Source organism: Stegodyphus dumicola, chromosome 3 (genome assembly GCF_044657685.1).
Source record: "Stegodyphus dumicola isolate Sdum_Otavi_A_Nest chromosome 3, ASM4465768v1".
NCBI lineage: Eukaryota > Metazoa > Arthropoda > Arachnida > Araneae > Eresidae > Stegodyphus > Stegodyphus dumicola.
Genome location: NC_140770.1, coordinates 1892055 through 1913825, shown reverse-complemented (window position 1 = coordinate 1913825; position 21771 = coordinate 1892055). Strand labels below are relative to the sequence as shown.

Genomic DNA, 21771 nt, shown 5'->3' with positions numbered 1-21771 from the left:
CATGTTTGTTTATACTCTTTTAAATTTTGTTCCACATAAATGTTTCCTCAGAATTGTTACAACATTAAGCATTTCCCCCCCTAACTCTTATTCAGGTTCACTTGGCTCTAGAACTCAACAGCAGAAACTCAGTATAATCACGTATGTGTCAAAGTACTAATTACATCTCACTTGATATGAGCTGGTAAAGCGCGTGGAATGAAACGATATTTAAGATAGTAGGTGCTTGGAAATTTATATCGTTGGTCCTTTGGTATTTAATTAGGAAAATTCTCAAAGATCCATTGTGGAAGTATTTCAGATTACTGAGAATTACCTGCTATGTGCAGTATCCTTATATCTGCATCAAGGTATAAAACAGGCCCTTTAATTTCTCTTTCAAAGTTTCCATGTAAACGTGGATTGCAGATAAAATTCAACTAGTTTCAAAAGAATAAAACTTGCAAATTTATTTTGAGATTAGCGGAAGTACAAGTTGGATTGAGAGCAATGCATCTAACAGCACAGATCTGTAATACCGCTATAATCCTTCTCTAAAAACGATAAAAAAAAGTACAATTCACATTCATACATTTTTCAGTCTGATGCGATATGGAACCCACATAAAAATTTTCGATAGAAAAATAAGCTAATTCTGTTTCATTATATCAGCAACAATGGCACGCAGTTTTGAATGATTTTTGTTTTTCTTATCAAATAGTCCTAAAAGCTTAATTTCCATTCAATATTTCACCTATAATTAATTTTAGTTGATTAAATGTGGCAAAATCTTGACCTTTATTCATCAGAAATTAATAACATGAACAAACAAACATACATTCTTCTTTATATGTATAGATTTTGTAAAACTTACAAATTTTTATTAAAAAACTCCATGATTTGAAAGCGAGCGGTAGCAACACTTCGAAATAAAGCATTTTTATCTCCAAAGCTCGAGACTGTTGCCACTCGGAAAAATGTGTGCGAAAATCAGCGCTTTCAGAGTTTCTAATTAGTATGTCAGCTGATTAAATTCGAAAGAAGATGGGACCAGTCGAAATGGCTTACCACGGATTTTTGGAATCGGGAATAATGTATTTAATGTTTGGCAATTCTATTTTTATTTCATTGTCAAACTTAGAAATTTTTTATTAATAATCTCTAGGATTTGATTGCGAGAGGGTTGCCACTCGGAAATATTAGGGCGAAAATTATCATTTTCCCAAGTTTTTAATTAATATCTCTGATTTTAGCTACTTCATTTTGGAAAAAAGTGGTGGTCGACCTTTGCAAGACCCAGAAAACAATTGTAGAAAGTTTGGTGAGAAACGCACAAATTTTCTTCTTTATATATATAGATGGTGTGAAAACAGAGTTGTTGTGTTATCCAGCTACATTGACTTATGAGCAGCCGTGCAATAATGATGCTGAACACTGGTACTTCGACCTGAGCTCGATTCTAGACAGACGGGCTGATTGCATCGGCGTTTTCATGATTTGTCTACTGTTTAAGGAATATACTAGCTAGTTTCCCTTAAAACTCCTTCCAAGAAGACATTTCCCCTTAGGCAGACAACCCATGCATGCTTTGTCGTAATCAAATAATATACATATTATGTTACACAAATCATTTTGCCAGTGGGTATATTTTTGTCTTAAAGATATAAATTGAACGAATAGAAAACCTCATTACTTGCAACCGTAATGTATAATCAATACATTGTAAATAAAGGTTTCTCTTCGACAGACTTTCTTCAACTACATATAATTAAGTAAATATTTATTTGCTTGTATAATACACTGCTGACAAAAAATTGACAAGAAATGCAATTTTGAACGTTAAATAAGTACTTGAATTTCATTGCCATTGCAGAAAGGAATACTGAAGTATCATACAATATTATCAACGCAACTGGATATTCTTCACAACTACACATCAACAGCATTCAGGGCAGAGATACTTTCTTGATTTGAAAAGATGTGTCAAATAATGTTGCATCTTGAAATTTTCCAAAACAGATAAATACGTCATCTTGAAAGACCCAAATAGAATAAAAGTATTATTTTAAAGCTGAGAAATGTAAACTTAAAGTACATGGGCATTTGGCGTTAAAAACTATAAACGGCGAATCACTTTTCAAATTGTTCCCACCCAATATTATCGCCCTATATTATATTTAAAGAAATTAAATAGTGAAGAATCTGCATAAATGTATGTATATTCCTCGCACTGTAAAATAGCGTAACCTAAAGCCATTGAAATTTGGAATAACGTAATCTTCCATAGAATATGGGCATGTGGAAGCCCTAGTTTGAATTTGAAATTTGTTTTATTATCAATTTCTTGTTCAGAAACACTTCAACGTGTTATTGACCAAAACACTAAACGATTTGAAGCAAGTAGTGGCAACACTGTGCGAAAGAAAAACATTTTTATCTCCAGGGCATGAGACTCTGTATCGGAATTTCTAAAGATATACTCATTTAAAAATTATTTTGTGATATTGCTGTTGAACTGAGTTTCATGGTTTGAATACAAAGAACATGATATTTAAAAAATAAGGAAAACGTTAAAAAAGTAATTTAACGCAATTAAATTTTTAATTAATTTAAAATCTGAAACCTTTGAATTTTTTTTCTTACTGCTTTTAACCTTTTTTCCACTTTTCACTTCACCATATTTCTTCATTCGCCTCATATACTGGTGATTATTTTATTGTCGGCACACATATGCAGTTTCCAGTGACATAATAATTGTTACTAATGCTGAATACTGTAATTTTTTTATTTCATTTTACGTAATATTGACTTTCATAGACTAATATGGTCTTTCGTTGTGTTTTGCATTGGAACGCATATATATTATACGAATCACAGCCAACTTATAAGGAGATTTTGAAGTATAGAAGATATTCCTCGTTGAAATCGTCTCTGTTAAAGACAAGTCTGAAAATGCGAATGTCGTCCGTTTTCAGACATACAAAGATAAATTTTGAAACATTTTAGAAAATTATCGAACAGTTTTGAATCGAGCATGAATAGTTATTCCTATAAGTTATTGTACAAAACTAAGCGGAGAGATTCCAGATGAACGTTGAAATAACCAAAGAAATAGTAGAGCAGGTATTAGTGCAATCGCGATGCGCATGTGAAGGGTCACAGAAATATGGCTCCACACTTAACCATTGCGGTCGCAGTTCAAAGCTGGCTTTCAGCATAATAAACCTCATACAAATGGCAACCACTTCAATCGAAATGAACATTAATTCATTATTTTCTCAAACTTCGAAAGTAACTCAAATTTTATGGGGTCTAATCATTGCCGCTGAATTTATTATAATGTTTTATGTATAAAATGTCAAACAAGTCAGCAAATTAACTCGATGTTGTTGCCATTACTTTAATGTAGGGTTCTTCAACCCGTAGCCCGCTGAAGGTGTTTTAGTGGCCCCACATTTGAATTTGAAGAAACATTGAAGAATTTTTGATTTCAAGAAAACTTGCCTTGTCAGCTTTTTCTCGTAAAAAAAAATCCCTCCTATTCTTGATATTTAAAACATTTTATTGACATGCCTCATATTATTTGAGGTAAAATTTTCTGAAAATGACGAATTTTCGGCAGTTTGCCTTATTTGCAACGGCAGTGTATCTGTGATGAAGGAATACAACATTAAGAGATATGATACTAAGCACAGTGAGACACATTCTGCACTGGAAGGTCATTTTCGAAGTGATAAGGTGAGTGAATTAAAATCAAAACTAAATTTTCAGCAGTCTTTCTTCACCACAGCGAATAAAGAATATGAAAATAGTGTTCGTGTTAGTTACGTAATAGCAGAAAAATTGCTAAGGGTGGAAAACCATTTTCTTATGGAGAATTTCAAAAGAATGTCTTCAGAGTGCAGTTGATGTACTTTGGCTTTCGAGTCATATCGAATATTAGCTTGTCTGGTGTGACAGTAGCCAAGCGCATATAGGATCTCGCAAGAGATATATTCAGAAAATTAAAATGTAAATGCAAAAAATTTGAGTCTTATTCTGTAGCGATAGATGAATCGACAGATGCAACAATTTAGATATTGCACAAGTAACCATTTTTATTCGTTGCGTTGATAGAGACTTCACAATAGTAGAGGAATAAGCCAGAGTTGTTGCACTTAAAAGTACAATACGAGGAATGGATTTATATTCCAGTCTGACACAAACTTTGGATAAATGTAATGTTGACTTCGGTAATATATCTGCTATAACCACGGATGGTGCTACATCTATGACTGGAGACAAAATGAAATTAAGAACATTACTCATATCTCATATGAAGGCTAGTGGAAATAATACTATGATGATTTTCCACTGCATCATTCTTCAAGAAAATTTGTGCAAGAAGTTATTCTCAAACTTTGAACAATGTGATGAGTGTTGTTGTAAAAGTGGTTAATTTCATTCGGTCTAGAGGACTTAATCACAGGTAATTTGAACAGTTCTTGATTGATTTGGAAGCTGAATATGGTGATGTTGTGTATTATGTGGAAGTACCTTGGTTGAGGCCACTCTTGTTTGATCTTGTCCACTCTTGAAGAAAGATGCTTCAGCGTCTGTTTTGTTTGAAGAGCGAAATTCAACAATTCATGGAATCTAAAGGAAACTCTATTCACGAGTTCAGTGATGAGATATGGTTGAGAGACTTTGCATTTCTTGCAGACATTGCAGGTCATCTCAATGATATGAACTACCGCTTACAGGGAAAAGATCTACCTATATTAATTTAGAAGTCAAACAACGAAAATCAGCGTTATATTTTCAAATATCGCAGGACTAGTTTCGATGGTTTTACCGAACCATCATATTCAGCTGCAAAAGAGCAAATGAACGAGATAAGATATAATGAAAACATAAGACAAGAAAAGCCAGGACAAGAAACAAGCTACTGGCGCCATCTGTTGAAGAAACCAGAACTAAAACATAATTTCTTTAAAGGCTGAAGGCATGTGGATTGGAATCAGGGTCATTAACTAGAACAGAAAGATTTTTTTAATGTGAAATGCCTCTAGAAAATCCAGTTCACCAATGGAAGATGCTTTTTGAATAATTTTGGCAGCAGAAACATTTAAATTGTGATTTTCATACCAACAATGTTGGGCAACAGAAGACTTCTGTGTTTCCTTCTTCCTAACATATGCCTCATGTTCTTTAACGCGAAATTTTAAGGCTCTCTTAGTTTGGGCGATGTAATTTAAACCAAACTGGCAAGGAATCCTATAAATACCCCAGGAATTCATATCCGGAATGGGATCCTTGAGTAAAGAACTCGGAATTTTATTGATCGGAGAATAAATGACCCGAAAGTCAATTTTCTGCAAAATACGTGCAACCTTATAGCCAATTGATGGAAAGAAGGGAATGGCAACGGAATTTTTATAATCTCCTAAAACAAGAATGGGCTTTTTTGTGTGTTGAGATGAGAAGTTTTTAACTGCTTCATTAATAATGTTAGGTGAAAAGCCCCTGTCAATAGCTATCGCTTTTAAATAATTTAGTTCTTCATCAAAGGATAGTTTGGAGGAGCAAACTTGAAGAGCCCGGAAAACATAGGAATAAAATGAAGCTAACTTTTGTTTAGTCGGATGACATGATTTGAAGTGAGGTGGAAGGCTTCAGTAAACCGTAGTACTGAAGATGGATGTGTTTTGCGTGACTAGAGTGTCGAGAAACGGAAGAGATTTTCAAGTCTCAAGTTCAAAAGTGAATTGAATAGCAGGATCAATGGAATTCATTGTTGAAAGAACTTTATTTAAATCATCTTTATTACCTTCAAACAGGGTAAAAGTATCGTCTACTATATTTGTTCGACGTCTTATTGCGTCTTAATTAAAAGATCTACTTGTTCATAATCTTTGTTATATTGTAAAAAGCTTTTAATACAAAATTAATCCTCTGGGAAAGTCAATAGTTAAATAAGAATCCCACTCACTTTTCTAAAATTGGTGGAGTGTGCAAAGAACTCTACAGCGTGGAATACAAATAATTATGTACAATGCATTTCAAATTTCAATTCAAAAGCAGATTTTGTGATTTTCGTAAAAATGAAATTAGATTGTTCTCCTTACCATTTTCAGTAGACGTTGCAAGTGTTTCACCTGAACTTCAATTAGAATTTATAGATTTAGAGTGTGACTGCAGTAAAACACAAGTTTCTTGAAAATCCTACACTAATTAATTTTTATTCGAAGTACGTGACCGAAGACAAGTATCCAGGGAATTCGTAAACATACACACTTCTTGTCTTCTTTCTTTGGCAGTACCTACATATGTGAACAGCTCTGTAGTAAAATTAAAATCCTAAAATCGAAAACAAGAACACGGCTGACAAACAGACATTTGGAGGAAACTCAGCAAGACAGATTAAACCGGATATTGAAGCTCTAATCAAGCAAAAACAACGTCAAATTTTACTTTAAAACTAAAGTATCTACCATATCCCGCCAGTAATGTAATTTGTTTTCTTTTTTTATTGTAAATGCATTTTGTAACATCGTTCCGTACAATCATCTTTACGCTTTTTTTTTCATAGTTAAAAAAAAGTTCCAAAACGTTTTAATTCAATTTCCATTTGATGTTTTGGTTCCAAAAAGTCATATATATATATATATGCAAATCTGTAACACTATATCTTTGGCTAGAATGAGTTATAGTCTTACAAAACAAAGCTCCCTTTTTTATAAATTTTCAGACTACACTATTTTTTTGTCAGACACGTGGCCCGCGGATCTTTATGAATTTATCCATGTGGCTCTCAGGCGTGAAACGTTGAAAACCTCTACTTTAATGGAAACATGAAATAATACAAAATTTTAATTTCTTAAATAAATGTTTGATTTTTCTTATCAGATATCGTAAGTGACAGGCAGTGGCGGCTTGCCATATGGATCAGGCAAATGACTGATTTGCAAGTTCATCATTAGATGTGGGAATTAAAGCAAATATGTGGAAATATATTAGTAATTAATTTATCTAGCTTAATGAGCTGCATGAGGTCTTCAGGTGGAGAGGTAAAGTATGATATTCTTTGGGGAGGAAATCCCATCAGTCATGAAGTTCGTAATTTCTTGATCCAGAGGGTTGTTAGCTGGAAAAACGTTTGGCTTGAACTGATTTTTGAGAGAGTTGGCAAAAAGCTCTGCTTTTTCTTAATCAGTGCAAGCAGTATTCTTGTTTCTGGCAAATATTTTAAAATTTAATGGGGACAGCTAAAGGTTTTTCTTTGAAAGGAAATATAAGCAGTATTGATATTTGAAATCACTTTCAAACTTCTATAAAGTTAAATGTTTGATATAAACACTCTATTCACTTCTCAACCCGTAGTAAACATGTTTCAGTCAAAGAAAAATAATCTGCAAAATTATTTTAATTGTAGATATTGGAAAAAGTAATTCTTCCATAAAACAAAAAATATTTTAGATTCCCATTTTTAATGACTTTACATGGAAAAGAACATTACCATCTTATAAAAGCATGTCATATATCAGTATAATATAAAAATTCACTTTCCTAGAAGGACATAAAATCTGCAAAAATTTCCAATGCTGTTATTTTATTTATTTTAGATATCATAGACCAAGAAGAAATTGCAGCATCTCAGATGCTCATTTAAATCGTCAAATCGTTTTTCCTAGAGAACTACAGTAGTCCCTGAATACAGTTGCAATACATTTTGCAACTGTATTAAAAAAAAATGGCACTCAAAAGTCAAATTTAGCATCATGTAAAACAAAAAAGTCTGTTTTTAGCATGCAAAAATTCCACAAAAATTCATAAATTCAATTCAACTCAATAGAAAAAGACTTTCATAAAGGATTTAAGAAAAATGTCTTATTTATGCAGTTAGGAAGCATCTTGTGTCAAATCATAGTCCTTTCTCAGCACAAGGGACAAAATTAATTTAATAACAAAGGAATTCTGGAATGCTTGTTGCTAGTTTATGAAAGATTCCCTATTAACGCAATTTGAAATTAACCAGGCCTTTTCTAAAAAGAGTTTGTTATTGAGAAAAGATGGAAAAATTACTATTCCAAACGTTTAGCTTATAAAAGAAAGCTGTTCATGAAAAGTACAAAAAGAAAAAGTTAAAATAAAGTATTAATTTTACCCAGGTCGCTCCTTGGAGGCACATTTTGTGTCTCAGTCCCAACTCGAGGGGACATCGGTGGTGTCTCCTCTGGATCCTCACATCACCTCCTACGCCACCAGGTTTTGAAACGACAGGGAGTCTAACATCCTGCCTGGCCTAAATTACACAGTATTATATTATAATTCGTTTAAACAGAAGAATTTGTAAAGAATACTGTTCAGCAATTGTAAAAACTACAATATGAATTATAATAACATTAATACATACTCTTTTCTTACAGAAATACTCAATGGATCAAGAAAATAGTTAGCATCATAGAAATTAGAGATGAATTTATTAGCCCAAATGGGCCAATAGTCTTGAAATGCAATTTTTATGTTATTTTACTTTAACACATTTACTAGCCTATGGCCATTCGAAAAAATACAAGATAATTATGTTTTAAAGTTATTTGGTCTCCTACTGATGAATAAACTAAGACATTAAGAAACAGATTAATAATATTAATAACAAAGCAATAGATTAATTTTTTTAACTTTTGAATATAATTCAGTTAAATAAAAATTCACAATATAGCTAATTTAAAACATTTAATTCATGCAGAATTATTTATAATATATATTTTCTCCCTTTTTAGGTATAACCATTGTTCCCATGTTAGTCTAAACGCATATTCATCTAGCTGCTAGCACAGACTCTTCATCTAGTAATGCTACCGAATGCCAAAGATTCGTGTTACAATCTCGAAGCATAGGTCACTTCCATAACGTTCAATGAATGGTTTCTAAACATATTTGTCCCAGATGTCAAAAATTATTTAAGTAAAAAGGGATTGCCTTTTAAGACTCTTCTTTTAATTGAAAATGCGACTATTCATCTTCAAGATTTACAACACAAAAAATAGAAATTGTCTTTTTACCCAAAAAATACAACTTCCTTATTACAGCCATTGAATCAAGTAATAATTCCGACTTTTATGACATTGTATATCAAACAAACCTTTGGGTATACTTGAGAAAAAATGGAGAATGATGAATCTCTTACACTTATGGATGGCTTGGAAGAAATTTACAATCTTAGATTGTGTTGGACTGTCATATACTCAGATTAAACAATCAATGCTCAACACATGCTAGAAAGCAATATGGCTGGATGCTGCTAAAGATGAGAATGATAGATTTCCATTAGAGTATGAATATTCTCAGATCACTAAATTGGCCCAAACTATAGGAGGAGAAGGTTTTTGAGGATTTAGCTCAAGCACATATTGAAGAAAAAATGGTTGACGAAGAACTAAATGAGGATGAGTTAACATGATTCCCGAAACAAATAAACATGACGAAGACCAATTCGTACCAGCTGCATTCACAGCTAGAGTCATCAGCGTAGGACTTGAATTGGGAAGAAAATTAGGTATCATTTTTTGCAATATGACGCAAATGTTGAACGAGCTCTTCGATTCCAATAGCAGCTTAGTAAGAGTTTAAATCAATATGAGGATGTTTACAAAGATTTAGGGGAAAAAATGATAGTATTTGTTTATAAAGCATAATTTTAAGTTTTAATATTTTGGCAACATTGATAGTAAATTGTAAAATGAATAAGTTAAAAATGTATCTGGAAGACGGAGAGTTTCATTATAACTTTCAGAACATTAATGTTGTTTAGGCTTAACAAAATCGCCAATTTCTCTAAGAGAAAAATTAGACTTGTATTATAATTAGTGAATATAAATCAGAAAATACGGCATATAATATGATAAATTTGAGTCATACAGAAAAATTAAGTGATGATAATTATTTTATTTGGGCCAACAGAATTGAAAGTGAATTAAAAAGTTTAAAAATATGGAGAAGTATGATAGAAGCTGATGAACCACCAAAACCATATAAAAAGGATGATGTTAATTTCGAAAATGAAATAAAAACTTGGGAAATATGGGATGATAATAACGCGATAGCAAGAAATATAATGAATCAAACTATGACAGCTCCACAAGCGTTAAAACATGCGAATGAAAAGAACGCAAAGAAGTTATGGGAAAAAATCAAAAATGAAATGGCGGCAAGAACAGACATTTCATTCATTTGGTGTATTTAATTATGGCAAAGCACACTAGGGCTATCTGCCTAAGAGGAGGGATGCCTTCGTGGAGAACTTTCTAAGGGAAACTGGCTCGTATACATGTTACACATGGGGAAAACCACGAAAACGCCCATGCAGCCAGCCCGTTCGCGGGATTCGAACCTCGGACCGAACTACCAGTGTTCAGCGACTTTACTGCTCGGCTGCTGGTGGGCCCACAGCAAGAACAGAAGATATTCAAATCAAATGTAGAATAGAATTAGTTCAACTGAAAATGACTCAAAATGAATCAGTAGATGATTATATGAATAGAGCTGTAATTCTAAAGTAAAAGTATTCAAGTTGGAGATGAAATAAGAGATAAAGAATTAATTTACTTCATACTAGAAGGACTTAGAAAGGAATTTGATGTTAAAATTATTAAAAGCAATAAAGAGAAAGATCTAGCTTCAATTAGACAAGCTTTAAAAGAAACAGAAGGAAAAAATAAACAAAGAGGAAAAGAAATAGAAGTAAGTTCTAAGGCAAAAGAAAACTGGATAAAATCGAAATATGAAAGAAGATGCTTTAATTGTGGAAAATTAGGACAATTAATAAAAGAATGTCGAAATAATAATAATATTATAAAATGCTTTTGCTGTGGAAAATTCGGCCACAAATCAACTGAATGTAAAATGAAAACTAAACAAAAACACCGACAGCAGAGAAATGTAACAAATAAAACTTATAGAATGTCAAGGAAAGAGAATATGAATCAGCTACATGCTTATTTGAAGTACCTAAGGAAATAGAAAGCACATATCTTAATCAAGATAGAAATGATGGAAAGAATAAAATAAATGAACAACAGAATAGAAAAATTAAATGGATTATTGATTCAGGAGCCACATCTCACATGGCAACTAATAAAGAAATATTTACTCATTTTAAAGATGAAGAACGACAAATAATGACGGCTGAAAAAGGGGCCATGATCAAATAGAGTTGTATTGGTAACATTAAAATGCAAACTGATAGAAATAAGAACTGATAGAAAATGTTCTGCAAGTACCGAATTTAAGGGAAAATCTGCTGTCAGTATCAAAAATTGTAGATCATGATTTAAAAGTAATTTTTATCAAGAATAAAGCAGAAGTGATCATAAACAGGGAAACATTCTATATATAGCTAACAGAAATGGAAATAAATTTGAAGTTGAAGGAAATATTGTTGAAGAAGCTAAAATTAGTTATGTTAATGATGTACTATGGCATCAGAGACTAGGTCATATAAATTATCAAAGGCTGATAGAAATGAAAAAACACTCATCGGTCATTGGGTTAGAAAATGTAAAAATTTCTGAAAACAATTGTCAACCTTATACATTAGGTAAAATAACACAAACATCTTATAAAAGTGTGAAATTTAAGCAATCTGAAGATATTTTAGAATTATGGCACATAGATTTAGTTGGACCAATTAAGAAATCAATAGATGGAAGCTGTTATTTTTTAACAGTGGTAGATGATTACAGTAATTTCATATTTGTGATAACAATTGAGAAGAAGAGTGAAACTTGAGAAGCTCTAATCAAACTTATCATTCAAGTAGAAAGACATACAGGAAACAAACTAAAAAGAATTCGTAGTGATAATGGTAGTGAGTTTTTAGCTAAAAATATAAGTTTTTTTTTTTTTTTTTTTTTGAAAAAATGGGAATTAAACATGAACTTACAACGCCTTATACTCTGGAAAGTAACGAAAAAGCTGAAGGTTTTAATCGTACTATAATTGAATCTGCTAGAACTATGTTAATTGATGCAGAATTACCGATAAAATTTTGGTCTGAAAGCGTTAAGGTAGCTGTACATGTGAATAACAGGAGTCACAAAAATGATAAAAGGTTTACACCACATGAACTATATAAAGAACGCAAGCCTAACATTACTTATCTTACAAGATTTGGATGTGAAGCATATGTTCATATAAGACGAGAGAAACATAGAAAGATGGATCTAAAAGCTAAAAAAGGAATTATGATAGGCTATAGCATGAAGAGAAAAGCATACAAAATTTATAGCCCTGAACTAAATAAAATTCAAGAAGTGAGGGATGTAAAATTTGATGAACAGAAACATAGATCACCTTTACTAAAAGAAAATTATTTAAAATTCGATAAAAATAAAATATTAGAAGAACTTATTATTTTTTATAAGGAACAAACTAATGGAAATGTAAATAATTCAGAAATAACTGACAGATACTATAGAGAAGATAATACAACAGATGAAGAAGCTGAGAAAATTTTGCCATCCAACAGTGATGATGAACACGATGATAACAATTCATTGGAAAAGCCAACCGAGTATCCACAAATAAATGAAGAACCTGGAAATGATAGTCATGGAAATTCTGTACAGAAAAGACCAGCACGAACTATGAAGCCCCCAGAAAAATTAAAAGATTCGTGAGAAAAAGTCGGGAGAAATATATTGTAAATCGGATTGGCGGGAGAGCGGTCGAAAATCGGGAGTCTCCCGCCTAAATCGGGAGAGTTGGCAACTCTACATTTCACAAGTGATTTCAATATACACATTCCAAAATTTTCCAAAAAGTTAATGTGCATTGGATGTACACGTATTATGGTGTGTATTTTATAAACTATTTGTTATTCTTACATTCATTGCATTAAACAACAGTCTGTTTCTTATTCTATCTTACTGACACACACAGTTATACTTTATATTAGATAATTTTTATTTTTTGCCATTTACTGTTATGTTTAATGTTTATCAAAAGAAGCTTTAATGATATGCATGGACTGGTTAACAGACAAAAGCCCACAAAAAAAAGGCCCACTATGATAATTGACCATGCGACAAATACCCACAGCGATGAAAGCGCACATTGATAAAAGTCCACACAGATATAAGCACACGCCGATAAAAGGGGCTTATTTTTTTATTACTAAATCGTGTATTTATAATTTTAATTATAATAAATGGAGTACTCAAATCTGAATTTCAATGTTTCAAATATATGTCTAGTTTGTATTTTATCATTTCTTTATTTGTTTAATTTATTACATTGAAAGCAAACTTTATACTCTCTGATTAAGTGATTAGCTATAACGTTTGGATGATAAATCTGAAATTGCATTTTATTATTTATTTACTTATTTAACTTTGGTATGAGTATGTGAAAATGAAAAATATCATTGCGGAGTTTCTCACATGCCATTTTTAAGGTAATATGACTGAGATTAAATATAATTATGTTTCATTATTAAAACCATTAACTTTTTAATTAAAAACACTTGAATTTTATTTTTAGTCCAAAGGGATTTGAATCCCGAAGGACTATTAGTTTCGTTTTGGCATTTTGCTTCGGACTCATAAACGTCGGTTCACTTTTCAAACTGTTGCCACAAAATGTTAGAGTCCTGCATTATATTTGAAGAAATTAAATAATGAAAAATCTGCATAAATGTATGTATATTTCTCGTATTGTGATAAAACAATGGTACATAGAGTCATCGAATTTTGAATAACGTAATCCTCCAACGAATATGAGCATGTGGAAGACCAAATTTGAAATTTGAAATTTGTTTTATGATCGATTTCCTATTTTTTAAAACTTTGACGAATTTTTGATTAACAAACTCAAGGATTTCAAAGCGAGCAATGGCAACGTTGTGCAGAAAAAACATTTTTATCTCCAGCGCGTGAGTCTCTGTATCGGAAATTCTAAAGATATGCTCGTTTTAAAACTACGAGTATTTTGCGATATTGCTGTTGCACTGGATCTTATGGTTTAAGTGCGAGGAACATGATATTTGATAAAGAAAGGTAACACACAAAATGTTAAAAAAACTTGGCTAAGAGATACTTTATTCTTTACTTTAGACTGAGCTTATTATCAAAGTTTAAACATATTTCTCACTGAAAGCTTTTTTGAATGTAACAATTATAATTTGGTGATTTTCTAGAAATAGTTTCTTTTCGACTTCAGAATAAATTAAAATTGTCAGCTGACACCCTGTCAAAAAAATGAATTCCAAATGTAACCTCTTAATCTTTAAACTACAGCAATTCGGAATAGTGTTTTTAATTTTTATTTTATTTATTTATTTATTTTGGGTGGGGATGGAACAACTCTCAGAAGTCAGCATATCTACAAATTTAAGTAAAATCATCTCAAACTGTAGTAATAAATATGTAACATTTCATTAGAGATTGGGAAGATTATAAAGAACTATGCATATAATAACATCTAATAAAATTTTGTAACTACATAAATATATATTTATAGAGTCATCAAAGTTCATCGCTTTTAGATTCTAAGTATACATATTATATAAATTCATCATTCATTAATAGTATTATATATAGTAATAGAAAAATAGTATTAATGTTTCAAATTGTAATTTTTTAATAATTTCTCTTGCATTTGCTGTATATTTGTTCAAGATTTATGGATATCAGTTACATAACATGAAAAATACACAGAAACCAGCTAATCTTATATTACAGCTGATTGTGAAGGAACAATTACAGTGCTCTTAATTACAGTTATAGTGCTTTTAAATCTCCCTACGGTAAATAGCTGTTTTCTAGACATTAGATTAAATTAATTCCATTATCCATTAGAAAATAATTACAGTGAATTATATCTATTGAAGACATTTCTAAGAGGTCACCTTTTGAAAGAAACCTGTATTTTTTGTGAACATAAACAAACATTGCCAGTGAATATCACATTTCTAAGATCACCATATCTACAACCAAAATCCTTTAAAACCATGAACGGTTGCGTTATAGAGGGCTCGCTATATTTTTAATAAAACATGTACATCTTCGTTATACACTTGCTACATTTTGATTTTCTGTCAAAGCACAGGAACAGGCGTTCTATTTTTATTTAGAAGTATGTGAAATTGAAAAAAAAGACACTATATGACAAAAATGGAATTACATTCAAACACACACCTCTTGAACATGTCTGAAATTCATTATTCTGCTCAGAATAAATTTATCTAAAGAAAATGTTTAATAAATATTAGAACACAAAGGCTAACTTAGGTCAAAGTAGTAAGGGTCAGTTCGTTTGAATAATATCTTTTCTTAATCATAATGTGACTTTTCGAACATCGAATGAAATGGGAAAGACAGAATAAGTGCGAATGGCAGCAGACGAACGACACTATTTCAAACTCGGCATGAAAAGAGAACGGACGAAATGACACTAAGCCAAGGGAAGGCATGCCTTCGTGGAGGACATTTTAAAGGAAACTCGCTCGTACACATGTTACGCAAGGGGAAAACCACGAAAGTGCCCATGCTGTCAGCCTTTCCATCGGAATTTAAACCCCGGACCGAGCTACCAGTGTTCAGCGTTTTTTAGCATGGAGGTAGGAAAGGGAGGAGGGGCCATTCCGCGGTAGAAGTGAAGCACTGCTTTGAAGCTTGGGTCACCAGACGGGGTGTTCTTTGTTTACATTCAGAAGCTCGCTTGACAAGATTCTGATAGTATTTCGACACACGACAGTTCCATAGAAATCGAAAAAGGGACACTTTCGCATGAAAGAAACATTCATAGTGTGATGGATAATAGCAATTTGTATAGTTTACTGACATTTACGCAAAAATCGCATCTTGGTTATTTTTCGATAACTAACAACAGCGATTTTGATCATGAATTTGTTTTATAAAATTCTAAGCTGTTGCACTACAAAAATATAGATTTTAAGAAAATTGCTAAAAGAGTTCTGCCAAAATTTATTTTCTAGAAGATTTGAAAAGTTTGAAACTTGATGGCTAAATGTAAATATAAAATTATGTATGTTAAAATATTTGTAATTAGGCACATAGGTCAGATTAAGTTTTTATTAAATAGAGTAACGCATGCAAGGGCTATCTGCCTAAAGAGATAGATGCCATCGTGGAGGAATTTTGAAGAAAAACTGACCTTTGAGTGGGTATTAAAAATAATACTTATAATTTTCATTCAAATTATATTCATATATATTTTTTATGTAAAACTTTCGGGTGTATGCTAAATTAGTGTAAATTACTTTACACGAAAAATATAGTGAATGCACAGAAATTAAAGATTTGCACATGCCGGAAATGATAAATAGGAAATATGTATGGGTATTTATGCACGTGCTTGCAAAAAGCATATATCTGCCTTTGACAAAATACTTAAATATTCATTAAATTATTTATAAATGTATTTGAAATGAAGAATTTATTCACTTATAAACAACTGTGAAAGTACTGTGAAGAAATCTAATGATTAAATGTATCTAATTTATAATGATTATAAATGTTATCTAAATATATAATAACTTTAATATTGAATTGTAAACATAAATTGAAATCCTGTTGACAAATACGTTATAAAATTATTTAAGCAAGAATTGTTCGTATTGGAAAGCAATCTGCTAAAAGGTATTGTAAAGCAAATGCTATGAGATGTGCACTTAAGAACGTAATAAAGAGTTTTGGAATATGTATTGTTGAAATGAAGGGTAAAAAAAAAAAAAAAAAAAAAAAAAAAAAAAATCTGATAAGTATAATTAAAAGAATTATTCCCTTTTCGCTAATTCCTAATAATTCTCTAATTTAAAATGAACCGAATAGAGCATTAATTATAAATTGACTTACATTTTTCGATTTAAAAGAAGCCAAAAAACCATGTCATATTTAAGAAAGAATTTTAGGAAGAAGCTCTATAAATAGAAAAGAAATAATGCATAATTTTAATATTAATAATACAATAAACTTTGATCTTAATTTTTGTACCTTAACCGAATAAAATCGAATTACCTTAATTTTTTTTCCTAATGTAATTAACGAAAACTTGTGAAAATATTTCATTCAAATTAAACCGTCCTGTGAAAAGTATAGCATTTAATTCAGTTCAGAATGAAATGCTGTTTAAAAATATGTTGTTTTCACATACTTAGGACTCTGAAGTGTTGTAGAAAAAGAAAATATATACATTTATATGTATATTTGCGACGTAATTACAAAATATTTACACCAGAACGCGTCAAATCCCATAGAACTCAATGGTAAATGACCCAATTTTTTGGTCACCACGTAGGGATCGCCGGTGCTTCAGAGCAGGGTACGGAGAAACTTGTTTAGGGTGACTCCATCTTACTTCCTACCTCCATGTTTTTTACCGCTTAGCCGCTGTTGAGCCTTGTGCCTACATGAAAAGCTTGAGAATTGGATGACGGACGCTTGCTTAATGTACAGCTTTTACTCCATTATTTATTAATTTTTATTTGTCTAACTAATTATTTATTTTTTTTGATATTTGAACTTTTTCAAAGGAACAATGTCTAGAAAGTTTTGCGAATCCAAAATAAATGATTAAGTCTTAGATGAGATACGTTCTACCAATCAAAAAATTTTTTTTCACGTTTAGAATGTAACATATGTAAGTTGTTATGCATACTGCTTATCTCAACTATTCTTATCTCAAAAAATGCTCAATTTTTTTTTTCTCTTTTGAAATCAATAGAAATTTTTTTTATGAAACTAACCCCAGTAAAACATAGAATTTTATGTTTGAATGTTAGCTTCAAGAATGGAGCTAACAAACAAGTTATAATCCTTCACAGGAGCATGCAAACTGTCAATGACCTTCTGTAAGATTGCTGGTGACTTCTCACTAGTCAAAAGAGTCCGCCAAGCGGTAAAGTCGTGGAACACTGGAAGTTCAGTCAGAGTTTCCAATCCCGCAGACGGGCTGACTGCATGGGCCTTTTCGTAGTTTTCCCCATGTGTAATTTGTACATGAGCCAGTATCTCTTAGAAAGACTTCCACGAAGGCATCCCTCTACTCAGGCAGATAGCTCTCGAGGCTTTGCTGTGCTCACATACACTAAACCAAACCAAACTCACTAATCAACTTGATGTTCAGTAACAATAGAATAAGGTTAAAGGTTGAAACCTTTTATTCAAGAGTACACCTTGTGCTTAACATATAGACTACTGCTTGTGATGTTATGTTACGTAGAAGTAAAGGAGCCACCTAATATTTACCTGAAGTAAGTACACATTAGCTCTAAACACAAACTAGAAAAACAACAACATTCCGGCGTCTTCGAGTCACAATGAAATTGTGACTCCAGCCAACACCGCAAGTTCTGCACCGTCGGGCGTTAAATTAAAATGCATTACATTACATGATATATATAGCGATACATAGTTGTACATGTATATGTTTTATGGCATTATTTATTGTAATGGTACAGGCATCATCTTTCAGGACATTGCATATTGCAGTAGATAAAGGCATGATGTAGATGATGTTCTTTTAGGGCGTGTTTGCAAACATGATCTGTTTACATGAGTGTTTGCTATCAAAATTAAGTTAGCTATAAAATTGTTTACAAAGCTTACTTCATTCTGCATATTTATGCTTACTGCTTACATTTAAATATTGTTGTACAGATGTGCTGATACTTTAGCTACTCAGTATTGACGAATGAGTTGCTAAAGTTTCAGCACAACCATACAACAATACTTAATTGTTGTGTTGATATTTTAACAACTCAATCGACAAAATATTGAGTTGCTAAAGCATCAGCACAACCAATAAACCTAAATTTTCAAGGTAATAAATAGAGGATTTCAAGATTAGCCTAACAGGCCTTTTCAGAAAATTAACTTACTGGTGCACTTAATGCAACGGCTAAACCCTGACAGCAAAAGTTGACATAGCCAATTCTCGCAATTCCTTTCAATCGCAAAAGCTTCGCCATAAATACTCTTCACTCATTTGCATTCTAAACATGTTTACTTACTAACTTATTTACATCCGGGTGAGGAAGCAGAAAGTAGAATTGACAGTACAGGCTGAAATAATACATAACAGGATAGTATTTTCTCCCTCCTTCCAGCATGCCTTCGCGGTGTAATGGTTAGCACACTCGGCGCGTATTCGAGAGGTTCAAGTTAAGAGTCCAGGCAAGCACATTGCTAAATTTTCATATCTCCTGCATGATGCCTGAACTAAAAAAAAGGTGGTGGATGATGTTTCTTCTCCACCAAGATTTGACGACTGGGTCCCCTAATACCCAGTGGCCTTTAAAAGGGGGAGTAAATAAGGTATTTTCTCCCTCCTTCTAGAATGCCTTCATGGTGTAACGGTTAGTACAATTGGCTCATATTCGAAAGATCCAGGCTCGAGTCTCGAAGAGGGCATTGCTTATTTTTCCTTTCTCCCGCATATATATATATATATATAATAATTTATTTCCTAAACAGTATTGATTAATTGATTATATTATCTCCTAAGTTTAATTAAAGTAGAATTATTTTAAAAGCGTGCATCCATACTGGTAAGTTATATTTTGAAAGATGTTTTGAAGTAATTTGAAAGCAAAATGTTAATAATGTTTTAACGGGGACTGGAGTTAAATCATCATGAAGAATAAAATTTCAATTGTAAAAGGAAAAATTAAAACATGTAATCATTGTCATTGATCGGAAATTAGTTGACTTTTCAAGGGGAACAAACCAACTCCCGTTCAATGAACAATAATTGATAAAAATACGTAAATACGAAAGTGTTTCGTCTTTACTCGAGTTATAAGTTAAAGGCAAACCGGCAATTCTAGTCAGGCCAAATATTTCCGCGAATAGAAGGAATTATGAACCAATGCTGATATTCAAAGAACTTATTCTTATGAAGCATTTTAGTCAATTCAATTTGGAGTAAAAATCAATTACTGTAGAGAAATCCTATTTAACTCGAGTAATCGTCCCCGACACTTTCATGTTTATGCATTTGAGTACCATATTATTTGTAGAAATTAAACATTGGAAATTGTCATTATGAAATCGAATTCAAAGTAAAGTTGAAATAAACATAGAAGATTATAAAAAAAGATAAATAATGCAAAATTTGTAAAAACAAATCAAAGACAATATAAAAATAATATAAAAAATAATATAGAAAATAATATATAATAAGAACAGTGAATGTACAGGAAGATATAAAGGCCAGAAAAGGTATTAAGTAACTTACATTCTTTCTAGTGGGGGAGTTGGCAAAGTGTTCTCTTCGTGTCTGACTCAGAAGTGTAGGGTGTCCGAAAATTCTTAACGGCAGTAGGGGCTTTGAATAATATCAGTCGGTAAAACTTGAAGCAATTTATGGTAGTGGGTGGGACTTGGAATTCTTGAGGGATGTATTTTGTGGAGTTCTTATCTGAGAGACACCATCTGTTAAGATTTTTTTGAAAATACTAGTGAATGGAAATTAATTAATTTCTGGCTAATTGTCGTGTCGCAATGATTAAGAATTTAAGAAAGGAAAAAAGCATTTTCACTGTCCAAGAGCTAATAGACAGTTACTTAATACCTTTTCTGGCCTTTATATCTTCATGTACATTCACTGATCTTATTTATATTATTTTCTATATTATTTTTTATATTATTTTTATATTGTCTTTGATTTGTTTTTACAAATTTTGCATTATTTATCTTTTTTTATAATCTTCTATGTTTATTTCAACTTTACTTTGAATTCGATTTCATAATGACAATTTCCAATGTTTAATTTCTACAAATAATATAGTACTCAAATGCATAAACATCAAAGTGTCGGGGACGATTACTCGAGTTAAATAGGATTTCTCTACAGTAATTGATTTTTACTCCAAATTGAATTGACTAAAATGCTTCATAAGAATAAGTTCTTTGAATATCAGCATTGGTTCATAATTCCTTCTATTCGCGGAAATATTTGGCCTGATTAGAATTGCCGGTTTGGCTTTAACTTATAACTCGAGTAAAGACGAAACGGTTACAGCCGAAAACATCGCGGCAAAAACATCGCGGACGAAAACATCGCGGAGAAAACAACGCAAGGCGAAAACATCGCAGTTCTAAAACATCGTGGTACAAAACATCGTCGTCGAAAATAAAGCGGTTCAAAAACTTCGCAGTTTAAAAATATCGCCGTCGAAAATATCGTGGTAAAAAATAAAGTATCTATTAATCATCGCATGACGATAACATCGCAGACATGCTTTTTTCAGACATGCTTTAATAACTGTAAATGGATATTCCCATAATGATTTGTGAGCGCAAGTGATGTAAGGAAGGATAATTTTTACTTTCACATTTTTTTATTAACTAATAAATTTTTGCTGAAAAAATAAGCAGGAAACTTAAGCATAGAAAATTAAATGCAACTTAATAGATTATACTTTTTATGAAAAATTACCTGTAAAATCTTTATTAAAAATAATTTATTATGGTCTTTGTTAGTTAACTATGTTGATTTAAAATTCTATTAAGTGCTATAAGTTGCATTAATTTTCTATGCTTAAGTTTCCTTTTTATTTTCTCAGCAAAAATGTATTAATAAAAAATATGAAAGTAAAAATTATCCTTCTTACCCTCTTGCGCTCACGAATCATTATGGGAATATCCATTTACAGTTATTAAAGCATGTCTGAAAAAAGCATGTCTGCGATGTTATCGTCATGCGATGATTTGTAGATACTTTATTTTTTATCACGATATTTTCGACGACTATGTTTTTAAATTGCGAAGTTTTTGAACCGCTTTA

At 31.7% G+C, this 21771-nt stretch overlaps 2 protein-coding genes across 12 annotated transcripts in view; one reads left to right on the top strand and one right to left on the bottom strand.

The window, feature by feature from the left end:
• The window catches only part of LOC146997884 (uncharacterized), a 135301-nt gene that overhangs the window by 14656 nt on the left and 98874 nt on the right, over window positions 1-21771 (bottom strand). For 5 of the 7 annotated variants that reach the window (XR_015040090.1, XR_015040088.1, XR_015040089.1 and 2 more), the window contains one exon: window positions 8125-8263. The exons of 1 other annotated variant lie outside the window; for it this stretch is intronic. Coding sequence is in view for 1 of the 6 variants with exons in the window: in XM_085812509.1 (XP_085668635.1) it covers window positions 1916-2011; window positions 8126-8263 (234 nt within the window). In the remaining 5 variants the exon portion in view is untranslated. Of the gene's footprint in view, window positions 1-1738; window positions 2012-8124; window positions 8264-21771 lie in introns of those variants that run through there. One more of the 7 variants, XM_085812509.1, reaches the window with a different exon arrangement.
• Window positions 13848-21771, top strand: part of LOC146997883 (uncharacterized) — a 144324-nt gene continuing 136400 nt past the window's right edge. For 2 of the 5 annotated variants that reach the window (XR_015040083.1, XR_015040084.1), the window contains exon 1: window positions 13861-14018. The gene's annotated coding sequence lies outside the window, so the exon portion shown is untranslated. Of the gene's footprint in view, window positions 14019-21771 lie in introns of all 5 variants that reach the window. The other 3 variants (XM_085812507.1, XM_085812508.1, XR_015040085.1) reach the window with 3 other exon arrangements.